Consider the following 20,609-nt stretch of genomic DNA (forward strand, 5'->3'; position numbering starts at 1 on the left):
TCAGATGGATATCAGCTAGACTAATCGAAACGCAATGCAAGCCTAGGCTACATAGAAATGTGTTGGGTAGAGGGCGCATTCGTGTGAGAGTGCATGCATGGCTGCAAGATAAAGCAATGTAGAGCGCGAGAGGGAGAGAGTTTGTGTGTGTGCGTGCGTGCTTCAGTGCGTGTGGGTTCCTTGCGCACGAGCGTGCACTGTGTGGGTTGTGGGTGACAAGTAAAAGCTGTGAAGTGAAGTGGGCAGTCCTTTCTGTAGTGGACTTGTCGCACAAGATATTTAGCATAAAGTCAGTCCCCCCGCTGTATGGGGTTCAGGCTTTCACTCTTCGACTGCCTTCATGTCTGACAACATTGAAAGAAGGAAACAGTCACTTTTTTACTTTACAGCCGGAGGAACTTTCTTCATGTCAGCAGCATCTCATTCGGACAATCATTAACCTAAACATCAAGCTTGTATTTTCGGGGGATTAATTTAACCAGACCAGACCAGGATTTCATGTAAGTGCGCGTATGATAGTTTCATTCTCCCAGTAAACTTCAAACGTCATGGTTGTGTCTGACTGAATGTTATGTCAGCATGTGCATTAGGCAAGCAAATTAGACTAGACTACATCACCATTGTTTGAACCATCATGTAAATCCATAACGAAGCCTATAGCTACATCACATAGTGGGTTGCTAGTCTTAAACATAGCCAGGCTACCACACGAACTCAAACTTTACCAGCAAGTTACTCTATCTAGTACGATGGACACCTTTATCATGATTTAGGTGGTTAAACGTATTGAGCAGAGCAGGGTAAATAAATAGATTAATGTTTACAGTTTACTTCAGCTCATTATTCATGATGATGAAGATCCAGATGATGATGACCTGTCACATCACATCTGTCCAGCACTCACAAACTCAAAGTTGTGTGATAAGAGTGGCTACTTTGGCTACTATGTTACTATAGCCAAATGTGCAGGTCCTAGCTGAATGAAACAAACATCTATTAGGCCTAGCCTGTTTACTTTTTTTCAATAAAACTGGAAATGTAGACCACAATTTATCTAACAGTAGAGTGTAATTTTGGCATTGATTCATGTCTTCAGCAGATTTTAGGGGATACACTTTCTAAACCTTGCATCTGCTCCTCTTGTGAATTGTTCATTTGATTTAATTAAGTTAAAACATAAGTCACAGTTTCCATCCTTTTAAATCTAAATAAAATAGTTTTCTGGAACAAATACCCTGTAGAGTTAGTAGGCCTATGTCAGCATTGATCGGAATATATAGGCTAACACATTTTGCTCATTGTTTGTCCATATTATAAGTGCTTTCGAAATACTATACATGTATTCCCGTGTGGCTCCGGCGGTAGATTGGGGGTTGGGGGTTCGATACCCACGATGGACCGGTACAAGTACGTGCGAAAATGTATGTGCTCGCTACTGTAAATTATTGATACGTGCTTCTGCTGAAAATGTTTTTTAATTTAACTAGACATGTCAGTCAAGAACAAATTCTTATTTACAATGACGGCCTATCGGGGAACAGTGGGTTAACTGCCTTGTTCAGGGGCAAACATTTTACATTGTACATTGTCAGCTCAGGGATTCGATCCAGCAACTTTTCGGTTACTGGCCTAACGGTCTAACCACTAAATCACCACAATGTAAAAACACAGAGTTAAGTTTTGACTTACATGGGAGAGCGCTCTCTGTGAGAATATTTCTTAGGTCAAAAATATTTGAGGGTATATCCGAAATTGATAGGTGGCAGGTGCTCCCGATCCACAAGAAAGAAAAACAGAGTTTCTACCCTCTGCCCCCTCCGGTCTAGGCCTCGGAACTCTCTCCGTACAAACATGCGTGCACTCACTCTACCCTGAACATAAACGTATTCAGTTTATTGCCTTTGTTATGACGAACTTATAGCAAATTAAACATTATATTAAAGTAAGAAAACAGGCCTATAAAGAACGCAATGGTATTGTTTCATATAGGCTAACAATCCTTTGTTGGGTCTATCCATGTGTGTGGCCAATTTGCCTATCTGCGTAACAAAATGGAAAACACATAGGCCTATGTCTAAAGAGGATATACCTGACGAATTCAACTTTTTTTAGCCTACTTATTTAGCCTACATTTAGCCTACATTCTAAGTATATAGATGTTTATAATAATTAATATATTATTTAGAGAGATGCCGTACAGAAATGTGAATAAATTGACTTGACAATTAAAATTAATTTAGCCTTTGCTAACAACGTGTCTTAAACATCTTGGCCTAGATATGGTATATATATATATATATATATATATATATATATATATATATACATATACATATATACATATATACATATATATACAGATATTTATTGAGTGGGAATAAGAAAAAAAATAGCCTACAACATTGAACCGATTTGCACATCTGCAACAAGTGTCATTCCATTAATTCGATTTTACACAAGGTCATATGGCCAACCATTATAATTTATTTAACAAGTGATATGGCACCAAGATTGTATTATTTAGGCCGTGCAATTTTTTAATTGCATGTTATCTTGTGGTTTTCAGTCTGACATGTATCACCTCACAAGTGAAGTTAAAGATCAAGGGCATATCAAGATGAGATCATTTGACTGTATTATAAATAATGTATTTATATTACGGAATCATCCGGTTTTGAAATTAAAACCACTGAGCTGTTTGAACGAAAGATTTTTGGCGTAGACTATTCTGTTAATTCAGCGACAAAGCATTGAATACTGTTGAATTAAACTGCGACAAGGGATAGGCCTATAATTTAGGGTGCAAGTGCAATCATGCCTTCCAAATACCCTATTATTCTCGGTCATTATCATTTTCACTTGTAAAACGGGATCATGCTATGGGCCTCAGCCATGTGACAGTTATCCTAAAAGTAGTTTATATATATTCATTGTTGAAATTGTTTAATTGTCCCTACGTAGTAGATTACTTGTTAACTGACTTGATCGCACTGCTTTTATTTATCTCGGCCAGGTCGCAGTTGTAAATGAGAACTTGTTCTCAACTGGCCTACCTGGTTAAATAAAGGTGAAATAAACATGAAATATATATTTTTTTTTTTAAATTGCCGGATTTTGCATTAGGCCTATACATTTAACTCAAAATATATATAATTATGATTCGATTCTATGAGCGATAGATATTGTAGGCTATAACTGATATTTTGAATTGCTTCTCTTTCAGATTGCTTTCTGTTTCTTATTTGAAAATGTTTTATTGTGAATATGAATGCCTAGGCAAAGCTATAATGTTTTTCACAAAGGTCTATCAGACCAATCAGCTGTCATTTATTACTGGCAAGTCATCTGTAATAAAACATTTATATTAATGATAATAATAGCTTATAATAAAACGTATCATTATTATTATTATATGGACTTTATAACATCGAATTAACATGCATTACTATCCATTGGCTAACTTGGAGATTGAGAAATCGGAGTTTGTTGTGCGCATGTAGAGAAACTTCGCTTTGACCCTCCCAGTCATATGCAAATGTTTGTTAGGAGGGGAGAAATTAACATCTACAAACATTGGGCCGAAATTCCATCTGCCGCCTCCTCGAGGAGGCCTTTAATAAATTCTCAGACAGCAAAGTGACATACATCTTAATCAAGTCTTAATCCAGGGAATTAATTCTCAACGCGTTTTTATGAATAATTCCAAGGCATGCACAAGTCGTGGAAATGTAAGCAGTGAGCCTCTGCCTTCCCAACAGATGGACTCACCAATCTTCTGAAAACTGAGAGGATTTCTGCTTCCATTATTTTTTATTATTAGGTATATATTTTAATGAGCCCGATGTTGTACTGCTTAAAGCACTCTACTTATGCAAACTACACACCCCATCTCGCATCGACTCCCACTAATGTTGATTTGCTCAGTTGAACACGAGTATACTTCATTCAGTTCATAAGACTATGAGTAAACATACACTTCCATCTGTGGTCACATCAATGTTTTACGCTGAATTAAAGCCATCGTTGAGACAGAAAACAGAGGAACCCAGAGATGGAATTTGGATGCAAAAGTGGTGGTGATTCCAAAATGAACATTGCATGGTGCACGAGCACGAGCGCAAGCCCTTGGAAAATATCAGAGTAATTCAAATAAAGTACCAAGTTCACTCAGTGAATTGCTATGGGTTATGTTTGTCAGACGAGCAATTTGCCTGTAACATTTCAGCATATCAGGTTATGATCAAGAATCTGTTACAGCTCTATCAACATAGTAGGCCTATAAATGTCAAATATTGTCAAATGTCATTACAACTGTACTTGATTTGTAGACCATTGAACAATAACACAATAATGATCTAACCTGACTATGAATAGTATCATAATTTGCTGTAAGGATTCCAATTATAATATATTACGCACTGGATTGACTTCACTCATTTCAATGGGTGAACAAGGCTATGTACAGTATGTCTCAATTACGAGAAACTCATGGATGAAGTTGAAATAGAGTGCAAAATAATCAGTCATCCTCAACTCTAGGCCTACATATTTATACAAATGTCTATAATAAATTAAAGGAGCCACCATGGTGAAATTGTCATATTTATATAGACGTTAGGTGAAGTAATTCATTGACATTATGACAGATGTTGTCAAATATGAACGGAAATGATTGGTATAATTAACCAAGGCACCTTTATAAAACGTATGCACTTGCAACTAAATAACACAACATTATTGGTGAACTGGGGACATCCCATACAGTGTCTCTTGAAATTCATAAAAGCTTATTTTCAGTTATATCCATGTGTCTTTGTTAGGCCCATCACCATGATGGGTTGTTGGCCTTATCTAATTCTAGCGAAGGGACTTCATTTGGAATACAAAATATGTCATATCGTGCCTCGGAAGGAGGCACTGACACCTTGTTCTAGACTAAATGCGGGTGTGCGTCATCCGCACTCTCTGCCAAACTGCCCAGCCTCTCTCAGCACTGCTATGACACGGTCCCATACATCACTGTCAAAGGATATGTATCTGACAGTGTCATATTCATATTTCTGACCAAAATACTGGACTTCTCTGGTGGCATAGCCTATACACAAAGGACAGCAGCTGTTGCTCTCTTTCAGGCAAGTAGCCTCTTGAGTTTTTCTGTGGCTTGCTTTTGCAATGAGATTGGATGCGTTCTTTTTCAGTTTAGGTCTTGTTTGTAGACCAAACGGATATGTCTTTAAGCCTATATGGCACATACCAGATTTTTGATTTCAACAACCTTACATTGAATTTAAACAAGCTTGCACAATAGAGAATCATAAGCAGTAATTATATTTGATGACTTAAATGTACTTAATGATAAGCAATGTTACTTTTGTATTGACTTCAGATAAATCATTTATGTCAGTGTTGAAACAATAAACTGAAATACCATTTGACCTGCAAGTCAACTATAACCCACAAAACCAGAACCTTATTAGTACTATCGCTACAACGCAAAATAAATATATTTTGTAAAGCAATCTCTCTGTGAGATTTGATCTTATCCTCAATCTCACTTCTCACCTATGGGCCAGAACAAAGCCTTTTGGGAAAGAAACTAACACCATAGAATAATTCAAACATGCTTTATATTTTGTGAAGGATAGCTTTGGCATGGCTCTTTTCACATGTGAAATTAAACCTGTATTCGTGCGATAAGCACACGATCACAACACTGCCCCCTGTGTCTCCCATGCGGTTGTGATTGAAATGGGCTTACAAGGTCTTTACTCTTCAAAAGCATTGATGGGTTGTAACATTTATAAGTCATGGATGATCTATATATTGTCATAAACTAAGGGTGACGTTGCAATAGGTGTACTGTGATTTATAATACACAATAAGGATTCTAAAACATTGAGGAGAGAACTACATTGGCATAAGAATGTATTGATATTTTTCTACTTGTACCAAACAGCATAAGTTTTATATTTCATAATGAGATACTAATGTATAACTGCTAAAAACTTGATTCAATGAAACTTAAAAAAAAATGTTTGAACATAAGTGTATATTTTTAGTTGGACTCTGTCTTCTGTTGTTTTTTCTGTCATGGTGAATGCAAAACTTAAAGTGTCGACCAAATGACATATCATAAACACTTGTTTTATTCATGCAGTTCTTCAACTCTTCATAAACACTTGTTTTATTCATGCAGTTCTTCAACTCTTTGAAGTGGAATACAAATATTTTGATAGGCATACATGTATGGAGATAAAGAACTGCATAAAGAACACAGCACAAGGCTTCATCATGTACACTTAGAAAAAAGGGTTCCAAAGGGGTTCTTCGGCTTTCCCCATAGGAGAACCCTTTTTAGTTCCTGGGAGAACCCTTTTTGGTTTCACGTAGAACCCTTTTGGGTTCCATGTAGAACCCTCTGTGGAAAGGGTCCTATGTGGAACCAAAAAGGGTTCTTCAAAGGGTTCTCCTATGGGAACAGCAGAAGAACCCTTTTAGGTTCTAGAGAGCATGTTTTTCTGAGTGTAGGGCTTCTTCTAAGATCTCTAGGGCAGAGACACTCAAAGAGATGAGCAGATTGCTGTCAGGGATATTCTGTAGAAATGGAAAGAATTCGGGGAAACGGAAATACAGCTAGCATTTGCTTGATATGATTAATCAGTTTGAGGATTTATTGTGTTTACCATTCAAATTGAGAACAAGCTGTCCATTAAGTTAGTCTGCAAATTCTGATGGTCAGCAAGTTGGTTGATCAGATCAGAGCCCTCACTCAGTACCGTACTTGAATGAAAATGACTGGGAAATGTGTGTTCAAATCATATCAAATCCAATGTTATTTGTCACATGCACTGTGAAATACTTACTTACGAGCCCTTAACCAAAAATGCAGAGTTTTAAAAAAGTAGGTAGGAAACATTTTATTAAAGGAAATGAAAGGAAATATAGTAACAAAATAAAATAACAATAACAAGGATTTATAAAAGGGGTACCAGTATTGAGTCAATGTGCAGGGGTTGGTCAAGGTAATTGTGGTAATATGTACATGTAGGTAGGTGTAACATGACTACTGTAGGCTTAGATAATAAACAGAGAGTAGTAGCAGCGTATGTGAAGAGTGTGAAGGAATGTAAATGCAAATGTGTGTGTGTGTGTGTGTGTGTGTGTGTGTGTGCGCGCGCGTGTGTGTGCGTGCGTGTGTGTGTGCGCGCGCGCGTGTGTGTGTGTGGCGTCAATATGCATGTGCGTGTGTGTTTTATCTGTGTGTCTGTGTGTGTGTGTTTGGGAGTGTCAGTTTAGTATGTGTGAGTGTGTGGTTATAGCCCAGTGAGTGTACATCGAGCCTGTGCAAGAGAGTCAGTGCAAAAAATAATAATACATCCAAATAAAATAAGGGGGTCAAAGCAAATATTCTGGGTATCCATTTTAATAATTGTTCAGCAGTCTTATAGCTTGGGGGTAGAAGCTGTTAAGGAGCATTTTATCTAATTTTATCTAAGCCAGACTTGGCACTCTGGTACCGCTTGCCGTGCGGTATTGGAGAGAACAGTCTATGACTTGGGTGGCTGGGGATCTTTTTGAAGTTCTGAGGTCCCATGACAAATCTTTTCAGCCTCCTGAGAGGGAATAGGCATTGTCGTGCCCTCTTCCCGACTGTCTTGGTGTGTTTGGACCATGATAGGTCCTTAGTGATGTGGACGCCAAGGAACTTGAAGCTCAATTTAATTGCATGATTCTCCAGTGAGTATCCAGCTCAAGTGAGTGAGGTTTGATATTATGCCACTATGGGCCACCATGTGATTCGTTCACATCATAGTTCACAGAGACACACCAGCGGAGTCAAAGGGTGCACCGCTAAAGAGGGGCTTATAGAGTGACAGAGACCGGCATGAAGAAGGCTGATTTAAATACACCCATGCACACACACACACACACACACACACACACACACACACACACACACACATAAACAGTCGAATTAGATTTTTTAAATGGATAAAAATACACCTTATGTATCAGCGGGAACTATGATCAGACACACACACAGTCACATACACACGCATACACACACGATGACATAAGCACTATACATACAACACATGTACTTTGAGTTGTCGATGTGTGGTAGTAGATTAGTGGCCTGAGTGTACACACTTAATGTGTTGTGAAATCTGTTGTGAAATGTAATTTAATGTTGTTAATTGTACTGTATATAACTGCCTTCATTTTGCTGAACCGCAGTATAAATACACACACACACACACACACACACCCACACAAACACACATACGCAGTCACTTATGGCACATGGTTGAGGCAGTGTTACTACAATATTTTTTGTACAAGGCAAAGACCAATTAGCTCCCATTTTGTGAGCGCCAGTAAAGGGGTTGAGAGGCGGCTAAGTGGATTGGAACCTACCCCCGTCGTTAAACGTAACACGACATCATAAATATCAAGAAGCTTTGAGGGAGCGATTGTGTCCTCCCATATCTTCATGGTGTTAACTGCGCTTGTATAAATAAACGATCTGTTATTTTAGGCTTCATTGCGTATCAGCCTCCCTCACGAGGATGCTCTTCGGGTCATATATTTGACCACTATAACTCCAAATGAACAAAAATAGAACTAACAGTAACAGAACACATTCGTAGTTATTACAACGTAATATAGGCCTACATTTAGCGTGCGTTCGTAAATTCACTCTGGCTATCTACTCCGATTTCAGAGCACCTGATTGTGCCAGAGCGCAGAATAACTGACAATTTACGAACAGGCAACACCCGTGGAATCTGACCCATGTCAGTAAACGTCGACAAAAAACGCCTTTAAACAGTTGCCAGCAGCACAGTTACAGTCACCAGCGCTCTAGGTAACATTAAAACAGCCTAACCAGCTCTGCTAGGACGAGTAAAATGTTCAGAGTGATGTGTTCTCTCATTTGTGTCTGGATGTAGCTAGCAAGCTAGCCAATTTTAGCCAGTTAGCTTGGGTGCTTGACTGCCGTTGTGAGGCCAGAACGCTCGGATCAACCCTACGCTCCTATAGTGAAATTATCTGAATTTACGAACGGACAATCTGACATCGCTCTGAATTTACGAACGCCCAGTGCGCACTATGAGGGCACTCTGGCCCTCCAGAGTGAATTTACGAACACACCCTTAATCGAATAGGTAGGCTATTTCAGAGATGGACCGTTTTGCATCATGAAGTCCAATAAAGTCCATCAGCAACGTGAATGTTATCAAAATGTGAGAATATTCTCAATCCTGCTCATACTGTAGCCTATATGATTAGCACTAGCAGTTTGTCAAGATTTTCCACGTTTATGAAGTGTGATATTCATAGTTATTCCCTAGTTAATCTGTGTTGATATTGAAATGTAAAACATGCGTAGGCCTAGAACATTTTAACTGTCCAAGCATTTGTTATATTACAATTCAGGCTTATTATAAAAAAGAGTATCAATATAATTATTGTTGTCATTTCTTGTTCTTTCTAGTTGTTTATTTTTCAAGTTGTTTATTTTGTATTGCCAAGTAGGTTGGAGGCCAAAACTGAGGTGAGGATGCTTGTATTATGTTGCCATATTTATTTATGCTGAATTGTATTGCCTTGCTGTTGCAGAGCCGGGAGGCCGGGGTTATGGATTTTAACCTTCTGACGGACAGTGAAGCCCGTAGCCCGGCGCTATCGCTCTCGGACTCCGGGACCCCACAACATGATCAGGGATGTAAAGGCCAAGACAACAGCGGTCAGTTTCCACGTATACCATGCATATACATTAAAGGAGTGTTTGACCGATGTCCTCAGACTGACATTACGGATGAATAGGCTTAGGCTATATGTTCATGCATGTAGGACGACCAATCAAACAATTGTATAATAATAGGCCTAATAATAATAATAGTCTAATATAATAATAATAATACGATTAATACGATTAATCATAATCATAAAAACCACATAACGATGCTTTTCTAAAGTTGTTTATAGCATGCAATACCTATTATTATTGTGTCGAATAGCGTGCGTAATTACATGTGGATATCAATGTAATCATATTAATTTGCTTGCTTCTTAGACTACTGTTGCCACATTTGTAATTTCTTAACTTGAAGGCCAATATTATTCAAATCCAAATGTGTTATTTTGTACAGCGCATAGCAACCTATATGATTCACATTAGATCCTTGTCATTTTCCTTCATGAACTCAAATTGCAAGTTCATTCTTCACGCTTGTCTTTTATAAAGCAAGGGTTATTAACTGCGAGACTTTAATGGAAGCTACTGTAAACATCTGTCACGAACCCCTTGCGCGTTGGCGGAGAAGCAGCTTTTTTGGGCATTTTGGATTGTGCGTGTCTTTGCACACTGATATTTTAATCACTCTCAATTAAAACCTAAAAGCTAAAACACATAATGAACGGAAATAAGCCTAAAGTCATAGACATACAAGAATATCCTGAGCAACTATTGCTCAGGCTTGAAAGCTAAATGTCTGCCTCTGCATTTCAACAGTCTGCATGTCACTTTATAACAAACTATGCCAGAGAAAAAGCAAATATGTGTGATACCGGTGCGGTCTAATAGATGACATCTCTGTGGATCCAGCGTCTGCAACAGACCCCATAAAGTGTGACTAATGTAAACTTACTCCGAAATGGACGGTCCTGAGTGAGTGCAGGGATTTAGGAGAACGCCTAAATGTGAACCATGGATTACGCACTATAACCTAGCATCAACATAATGAGGCATAGAGGCCAAAATATCAAGTGGCAATATTTCCAGTGTAGCCTACTTGTTTTGTTCACTGACTACGGAATGTTTATTCTAGAAAAGGTTTAGCTAGTGGAAATTATATATAGAAAAATAAACAAGCAGTTCATTCATTGTTCTTTCGTGTGATATTGGATATTGTTAGAAATGTCAACCAATTAGTTTGTTTTTCAATGTCCACTTAAATGGTTATTTGTTCAGTGTATATTTATGAATTAAATAAACTGTATCCCCATGATGGCAGACACCTGGGCATCACCTCTGAAATATTATATCCACTTCATTTCATTATTTAACCTTTATTTAACTAGGCAAGTCAGTTAAGAACAACGTCTTATTTACAATGATGGCCTACAGGGGAACAGTGGGTTAACTGCCTTGTTCAGGGGCCGAATGACAGATTTTTACCTTGTCAGCTCAGGGATTCAATCTAGAAACCTTTCTGTTACTGGCCCAACGCTCTAACCACTAGGCTACCTGCCACCCCAGAAATGTTATACATACTTCGAATTAGGCCTTATTAAATGACAAATCTCACATGGGCAATAGCACACTCAAGTGGCATCTCTGAAGTTTCAAAATGAGCGAAACGTCAATAAATGACACACATGCTGTGTAGATACAGAGGTGTGGCTACAGTAGGCTTATTTTATTCAGCCTCCTTTTGATAATATACAACCTGGGAATGTATCATTTCTTTCACAAAACGAGGACACCCCTAGTGATTAGAACATGCGTCAGATTGCAGGGTCCTTGGTGCATTATGAGCAGGCTAGAGAGGCTATATTATACATCAGCATTTGTGGGTATCTATGCATGTATTTCAAAGCATGTGTGCATTCATTTGGACATATAGACACAGTATGCTGCTACATTGGTGCTTTTCTGCCTGTCCAAGGGGTCAAGCATATACATTCAGATTGAATTGCCAAACAACTAAATCTGCTGTGTGGTTGGCACTCATAAATCCACCTCCAACAGAGCTTCAGACATTCTAGTGCTGAGAATATCTCAGCCTGTCAGGCTGAAACAACTTTCAAAGAAATGTGATGAGTGGAAAGAGGGATTCTATATATGCTCCTCAATAATGCTAATTTACTGCAAAGCCCTTAACCCATGCATTTATCATCTTGTTGCTCTAATACTCTCTATTCGTTTTCATCATCATGCTTAGGGTCGCTTTAAAATTGAGTCAGTGTTAGACTGACATGTTGTTCCAGTGGTTAGTGGATACAGAACATTGCTTCTCCAACTGACTCTCAGAAATCTCATCAGTTGTGCAAGTGGTGGTGGGGACTGACTATTATTTGGTTGGTTTGTTTGTTTGCTGGCTGATTGACTGGCAGTTTGACCAAATAAGTTGCTGTTACAAAAGCTGCAAGGGTGTACAGTATTTGCCAGACATATGCCTTCTTCTATACATTTGTACACCATGAATATATATTAGCCCATGCACTGTAGGTGTGTGTAGTGTAGCCAATTGATTGATATACCTGTGACAATGTATTACATATGAAAAACAAAACAGCTATTCATATTCATTGTATTTGGATTATGTCAGTGAGTAAAAAAACAATTTTCTACGAAGCTGTATATTCTATTTGGAGATCAAGAACAACGTAATCCGTAATCAGAAAAGGCTAAATAATTTGACTTTATTTACTTTCATCACTGAGATTGCTTTATAGTAGGTTTTCAAGGTCTGTCCTCTTTTCTGTATTGTGACATTGGAGGGGAAATGGTTTTTGGCCAAATGATGGCTAAACCAGTGTCAGTTTACTAGTGGATAACAGCAAAGGCCTGGTCCTATTGGTTTTTCCAGTGGCCCTGTGGAGTCTTTTAAACCCTGCTGACTATTTCTAACTGCTCCCAGAGAGGTAAACCCTTGCCAAACAGTCCGAAACCTGCCCGGTAACAAAAGCCTGATCCCTGGGATTAGGTAGCCAACTAATTTCACTCTTTCTGTGGGGTCCTCCAATTGCGGAACTCAGATGAAGAGAGAAAGGATCTTGGGCAGACATAACATGTCTGATTGGTTCTGGTGTTAGTGCCAAGCGCGTTTCACGGACAATTTCAATTATTGATTCATTTTTGACAACGCTGAAAAGAGGATACATAAACGCAGTCCATTAATCTTGTAATATTGCAAACAGAACCGCAAAAGTCTGAGGTGGAAACTGTTAACAAATTGGCATATTATTAGAAGACAATATAAATAAAAACTTTTTTCAAATAGCATGGGAAAGTATGTCCATTAAGTGAATTAATTTAAAATAAAAGAGCACACCTGGTAACATGACAGTCTACATTAGTCACAGACTATTGCCAATATGCTTTGGAGAAAACTGTGAGAAGTGTGATCACTTTTCAATGGAAAGACACTTCACTCTGTAGAGATGATTGCTGCTCTTGTGCAAAATACTTGACAATTGAATGGGAATTGAAATATGCCTGTCATTTAGATTGAGTTAAAGTTGTAAGTGCTTTCGCAACTTTTATCCCATGCTTTAATCATGTATCCCACTACAGTCGATGTTCGTGCCCCCTGCTGAAATACAATTAGTGTAATAAAAAAATCCCCATCAGAATCTGAGTCTGTTTAAGATAGAGGTATCTGCTTTTTTTGGCATGGGCTGCATCTCAATCCCCCACCACGGTGTTTGTCAGACCATGAGACATTGCGATAATCGGTCTTCTCCCGAAAACGTCTGTGCGTAAGAACGGTTTGGCCTACAAAACTAATATGACCACTCTATGAAAATATGAAACTCTCACGAACGCGATGGTGTTCTCCGTTTTGCGAACACATACATGTTTTGCTCTAGGACATCCACAAACATCACAAGACTTGCCTGTACTGTCGGTATAGATGGAAGTAGTTTAGTGCCATTTTTTAAACATGGATATATATACAGTGCCTTGCGAAAGTATTCGGCCCCCTTGAACTTTGCGACCTTTTGCCACATTTCAGGCTTCAAACATAAAGATATAAAACTGTATTTTTTTGTGAAGAATCAACAACAAGTGGTTACACAATCATGAAGTGGAACGACATTTATTGGATATTTCAAACTTTTTTAACAAATCAAAAACTGAAAAAGTGGGCGTGCAAAATTATTCAGCCCCCTTAAGTTAATACCTTGTAGCGCCACCTTTTGCTGCGATTACAGCTGTAAGTCGCTTGGGGTATGTCTCTATCAGTTTTGCACATCGAGAGACTGACATTTTTTCCCATTCCTCCTTGCAAAACAGCTCGAACTCAGTGAGGTTGGATGGAGAACATTTGTGAACAGCAGTTTTCAGTTCTTTCCACAGATTCTCGATTGGATTCAGGTCTGGACTTTGACTTGGCCATTCTAACACCTGGATATGTTTATTTTTGAACCATTCCATTGTAGATTTTGCTTTATGTTTTGGATCATTGTCTTGTTGGAAGACACATCTCCGTCCCAGTCTCAGGTCTTTTGCAGACTCCATCAGGTTTTCTTCCAGAATGGTCCTGTATTTGGCTCCATCCATCTTCCTATCAATTTTAACCATCTTCCCTGTCCCTGCTGAAGAAAAGCAGGCCCAAACCATGATGCTGCCACCACCATGTTTGACAGTGGGGATGGTGTGTTCAGGGTGTTGCTTTTACGCCAAACATAACGTTTTGCATTGTTGCCAAAAAGTTCAATTTTGGTTTCATCTGACCAGAGCACCTTCTTCCACATGTTTGGTGTGTCTCCCAGGTGGCTTGTGGCAAACTTTAACCGACACTTTTTATGGATATCTTTAAGAAATGGCTTTCTTCTTGCCACTCTTCCATAAAGGCCAGATTTGTGCAATATACGACTGATTGTTGTCCTATGGACAGAGTCTCCCACCTCAGCTGTAGATCTCTGCAGTTCATCCAGAGTGATCATGGGCCTCTTGGCTGCATCTCTGATCAGTCTTCTCCTTGTATGAGCTGAAAGTTTAGAGGGACGGCCAGGTCTTGGTAGATTTGCAGTGGTCTGATACTCCTTCCATTTCAATATTATCGCTTGCACAGTGCTCCTTGGGATGTTTAAAGCTTGGGAAATCTTTTTGGATCCAAATCCAGCTTTAAACTTCTTCACAACAGTATCTCGGACCTGCCTGGTGTGTTCCTTGTTCTTCATGATGCTCTCTGCGCTTTTAACGGACCTCTGAGACTATCACAGTGCAGGTGCATTTATACGGAGACTTGATTACACACAGGTGAATTGTATTTATCATCATTAGTCATTTAGGTCAACATTGGATCATTCAGAGATCCTCACTGAACTTCTGGAGAGAGTTTGCTGCACTGAAAGTAAAGGGGCTAAATAATTTTGCACGCCCACTTTTTCAGTTTTTGATTTGTTAAAAAAGTTTGAAATATCCAATAAATGTCGTTCCACTTCATGATTGTGTCCCACTTGTTGTTGATTCTTCACAAAAAAATACAGTTTTATATATTTATGTTTGAAGCCTGAAATGTGGCAAAAAGTCTCAAAGTTCAAGGGGGCCGAATACTTTCGCAAGGCACTGTATATATGTTTTTTATCCTGATCTTATATCTCTCAGATATAGGACAGACACTTTAAAACAAACTTTCTTTTGAGATATTTTTTCACTATCTATTTTCTACATGTATCAACCTGTTATTCAATGCGTTTCTATGGGCTAATAGCAGTACGGACAAATTCAATGTTTCATTAAATATTTTGTTAATATATTTGTTTACACCTAAAGGGATCCTAAAATGAAAAATCATATAGCTAAATGATCCTTGGTATGGCTATCTTAAAACAATTCCATATTTTAGCTTAGTAGAAAGTGTATTGGATTGGGCTTGTAACTCTCCATCCCTGTTGTTGCCTCCCAGACACAGAGAAGTCCCACCAGAACCAAACAGATGAGTCGAACGCAGAGGACGGCTCTCTGAAGAAGAAGCAGCGCAGGCAGAGGACCCACTTCACCAGCCAGCAGCTCCAGGAGCTGGAGGCCACCTTTCAGAGGAACCGCTACCCCGACATGAGCACACGGGAGGAGATCGCCGTGTGGACCAACCTCACAGAGGCACGGGTTAGAGTGAGTCCCGCACATAATCACTACAGAGCCAATACTGAACCAGTGGTTGAGTTTTGTTGTTATTTCCCCATGACATAAAACATTGGGAAAAGGTGCCAATCAGTCTGATTGCAATCCAAACCCACTTTCTTTAGGATTTAACGTTTTTTCTTTTACCTCTTGGGTTACCTAATAGTCATAGCTATGTCATTCACCAAAACGTTTGCGGGAGTCACGCATATTATTTCAACATAATTCTGAAGGTAAAAAGGCCATTGAAGGTACAAATGTAAAAGAGTGTACCTAACCAGGGATTAGGTACAACAACCTAAAACTAGGCTTCACATGTCACACAAAGGTCAGAAGTGTGCTCTGCTCCTGACCCTTAAATGACCCACGCCCAGTGGTTTGGTCACCCCCCCCAGTGTGGAGCAGGTGGGCTCACATTCCAACGGATGACAATAAAATCACTGCCTGCCTGACAAGTAATGGATCAAATTCATGTTGGCCAGATAAAAGGTCACATAGCACACAGTCTTGGTTGTTATTTTGAAAGAACAACAGACCACACACGGCCTGGTCCTAATGTCTAGCAGTGACCTTTTGAGCCTCACTCGTTCCCTGCTAATTCCACATGGACGCAGATGCCCCCTGCATATCCCGAATACTACTCCTGTCGTCTTGATTTATGCAATTTAATGAGGAGTTTGAAATCTTGTCTATATGAGAATAAAGAGAAAGTTCCAGCACAAAATGAACGCTCAGAGAGAAATGGAGTCGTGAGCAATGGACTTGGGTACTTTAGGTCACAGCGAGTGTCTTGTATCAGTCATTTGACAGTTTTAGGAAAGTGAGGTAAGGTTTGCCACAAACACTTCATTCACTAACCATTTGACATTCAGATGTTTCCATGATACCTAAACAACATAGCCCAAGAGTCATGTTAAAAGGCAAGATGTCTTCCTCAATAGTGGGGTTTCCCCTACTGTCAATGGGTACCATGGAAAACTCACTGCTATGTGCACTGTACCCACACATTTAATAGTCCAGAGCATTCTATTACTATCACAACAGATGCCTGGGCTGCTGGCTGGCAGACACACAGATTTGGGGTTTGGATGAGATACTGTATGCCTGGCACAGCGGTTCTAGATGATGAAGGGAGGGAGGGAGATTAGTTAGCCCCAGCAGTGTTGGTGGCCTTTTTACATTTAAATTAGAATAATTTACATGGGAATAATATGCATTTGATTAATACAATTAGATTTGAACTGTACATGACAGTCCATTTATGTAATTTCTGTATTGAATTCCTATAATAGGTATATTGCCACACAATGAGGAGTTTTGAAGTCTTGTGTTTTTAAGAATAAAGAGAAGGTTCTAGCACAAAAATGAACACTCAGAGAGAAATTAATACTTCCCCAATTGGGAACTGAATTAAGTACCTTCATTTTAGATTTGCCATTAAAACGTTAATCCATTTGATACCCTCTAAAAATAGGACCTTAAAATGACAAAATGTGAAGACAGCTCTAGCTTGACATTTCTTTCACTGGGAGCTTAGAATTCAAATAAGTGAATCATTCGTTTTAATAAACCATGGCTAATATGACTGTTTGATGATAAACTTAGTTTTCTGGATTGTTCTTTCTTTCAAAGAGTCTACAGAGCAACAACATACGGAATCTTGCCAAAACTATTTGAAAGATATAAATTCTCAGTCATTACATACCAAGATGTTATTGTGTTTCAGAACAATTTTTATCACCTCAAATTATGTTGAAAGGAAAAGCCCATATTTACTTGCCTTTTTCTCCTTCTCTGTTCTTCTCTCTCAGGTATGGTTTAAAAATCGCCGTGCCAAGTGGAGGAAGAGGGAGAGGAACCAGCAGGCTGAGCTGTGTAAAAACGGCTTTGGTGCCCAGTTCAATGGACTAATGCAGCCCTATGACGACATGTACTCTGGCTACACTTACAACAACTGGGCCACCAAGAGTCTGGCCAGCAGTCCACTGTCAGCCAAGAGCTTCCCCTTCTTCAACTCCATGAATGTAAGCCCCCTGTCATCCCAGCCCATGTTCTCCCCCTCCAGCTCCATCCCCTCCATGAACATGGCCTCCTCCATGGTTCCCTCGGCGGTGGCCGGGGTGGCTGGCTCGGGCCTCAACAACCTGGGCAACCTCAACAATCTCAATAGCCCCACGCTGAACTCGGTCGCAGTCACCGCCAGCACCTGCCCCTACGCCACCACCGCCAGCCCTTACATGTACAGAGACACCTGCAACTCCAGCCTGGCCAGCCTCCGGCTCAAGGCCAAGCAGCATGCCAACTTCGCCTACCCGACCGTGCAAAACACAGTGTCTAACCTAAGCCCTTGCCAGTACGCAGTGGACCGGCCGGTATGAATGACACCCACACCCACCCAGCCTGCCCTGTAGCCCCCAACCCCCCTCTTAGACCCACTGACCCCCATCTTCCTCCTGGTCCCTGCCATGCTCCATCAGTAAATCAGAGTGAACGGCACACATCACCATTACACTCTTAGAAAAATGGTTCCAAAATGGTTCTTCGGCTGTCCCCATAGGATAACCGTTTTCTGTTCCATGGAGAACCCTTTTGGGTTCCATGTAGAACCCTCTGTAGAAAGGGTTTTACATGGGACCCAATAGGGTTCTACTTGGAAATAAAAAGGGTTGTTCAAAGGGTTCTACTATGGGGACAACCAAAGAACCCTTTTAGGATCCATGTTTTTCTAAGAGTGTACATGGACTGGTTAAGAAAATGTTGTTTGTCTAACTGATGGTACACAACAGGAATAATCTTCAACAGTTAGAACAAATCCCCTGATGGACCACCACGCTTCAAAGAACTCTCTCAAATATGGTGAGACTTTGTTGCTGAACCGACCAACTGTTAAAAATAATTTCTAAATTGAATCTGAGATAATGTTTTGGGACTGCATGACTAGAGTGGATTTGAAATGAAGAAAACCTGGATGCTCCAACTGCACTGGTGGTCAAACATGAACTCATTGTGACGCTTGCCACCATCACGGGAAAGGGACCTGTGGTTGCAATATGGGATAGAGGATGTATATAATGGACTTGTTTTGTTTTGTATGTGACAAAACTATCTATGAAACGTAGAACTTTGGAGATGAGAAAAGCATGTTCTTCAAGAGCAGACCCTAGATTGATGTACTATGAGTACCTCCTTTAGGAATTTTAATCTTTGTTATGAATTCCACTCACCTCAGAAGGTCAGGTGTCAAAGGTCAAATCAGAAACAAGAGAGGAGCTAGCAGAATGTAGCCTCAGAGAGTAAAAATAACCGGGAGCGGAGACAAAACAACAATTTACACATCTGTCAGAGAACCAATATCAGAAACGTTTTAAAGAAAAGCTTAAAAAAGCCATTGAATATAAAAGTTTGTGTGGTGTTATAAAAAGGGAGTCCATGACTGTAAAAATTTATGTAAGAGTGCAGTTATAAAACAAGCTTTTTTCTGGTGTAGCCTGCTTTGTCTCATTAACATAATAAAAATGATCTGTTTTTATGAACAACACATGGGCTAAAAGTGAGTACCATTGAAAGAAAGTCAACAGTTTTTTCCTTACAGGTACTGCATGTCTTCATCTATGTTCCATGACATTAGACTGAGTGACTGACACACAGGTCCTACACACAATGTTCCCCTTGAACAAGCATCAATGCCATGGAAACGTTGTCTAACATCCATGGCAACGTAATGCAACGGGGGACCTGGGGACTGGAGAGAGATGGTGAGATAAAGATGTTCCTGCTGCCTGGTCACTGATACGTTTGACCTACACTCTTTGAATCGACAGCCACAGCGCACTCTCCAGGCTATCCCGTAACAGGGGGAATTCTTGGGGCTGTGCCACAGAGGCCGGTGCCAACATTACATAAGCCTTCAGTAGGTGTCCCTATGGACTTACATGTACAACCAAACGGACTGACAGCTGAGCCTGGGCCGTCCAGCTTGTAACAGAACAACAGCCTTTTACTACAACGCCATTTTTATGTTTTACTTTTTGCCTTTCTGTGTATTACATACTAGTTAACATCTACAATGTGAGACATCAGTCTCTCAAAATTGCAGGCCTAAAGCAACTGAGTTATCACATTTTAGAACAACAAGGCAGACAAAGAAACAATTATTTGAACATGGCGTAGTTCTTATTAAATGCTACTTTTTTCAACAACACAACTCTGTAGAGAAGTCTCTTCTCCCAGCAGTCCAAAGAGCCTGTCCATGGGACCACAGTAGTCTGTGGAGCGAGGTAGAGCAGTCACAGTGTTTGGTTTCCCCCTCCACATAACACATATAATCAATATTCCACTGGAGGGGAAACCATTCCACTGTGTTCACACTGCCCAGCACAAGGAGAACGCATTCAAAATGGTCCAAAACCTTTGTCTGGAAAAATCCAAACAACTTCTAGAAGTGTTAACGATTACCTTTGAGAATACAGAGGGAAGGAATAGAATAACTGTTTTAGTTTTCGGACAGTATTCTATTGTTCATAAAAAAATTTTTTTGAAGGTCCCGCACATCATGAAAACATTTAGTTCACACATGCATTTCAGTGCCAAAAAGTCAAGCAACATCAGGAGGTTATAATGGATCTGTCACTTCAACTTCCTTGGGACCAATATCACTAGAATCACAGTCAACAACAGCTTAGCATTAAGACAAGCATCCACATCTCCCTTTACCCCTTACAGTCTCTCTGCTCCAGCCAACCGCCTT

General features: G+C 39.8%; 1 protein-coding gene across 1 annotated transcript; it reads left to right on the top strand.

The window, feature by feature from the left end:
- Positions 1-77: 77 nt before the first annotated feature.
- Positions 78-19,400, top strand: LOC110502413 (pituitary homeobox 3). Its single transcript, XM_021580436.3, has 4 exons — positions 78-500; positions 9,625-9,751; positions 15,648-15,853; positions 17,674-19,400. The coding sequence occupies exons 2-4, from the start codon at positions 9,643-9,645 to the stop codon at positions 18,238-18,240; spliced, it is 882 nt and encodes a 293-aa protein (XP_021436111.1). The 5' UTR covers positions 78-500; positions 9,625-9,642; the 3' UTR covers positions 18,241-19,400.
- The last annotated feature ends 1,209 nt before the right edge of the window (positions 19,401-20,609 follow it).

Source organism: Oncorhynchus mykiss, chromosome 23 (genome assembly GCF_057628025.1).
Source record: "Oncorhynchus mykiss isolate SJ-2025 chromosome 23, ASM5762802v1, whole genome shotgun sequence".
NCBI lineage: Eukaryota > Metazoa > Chordata > Actinopteri > Salmoniformes > Salmonidae > Oncorhynchus > Oncorhynchus mykiss.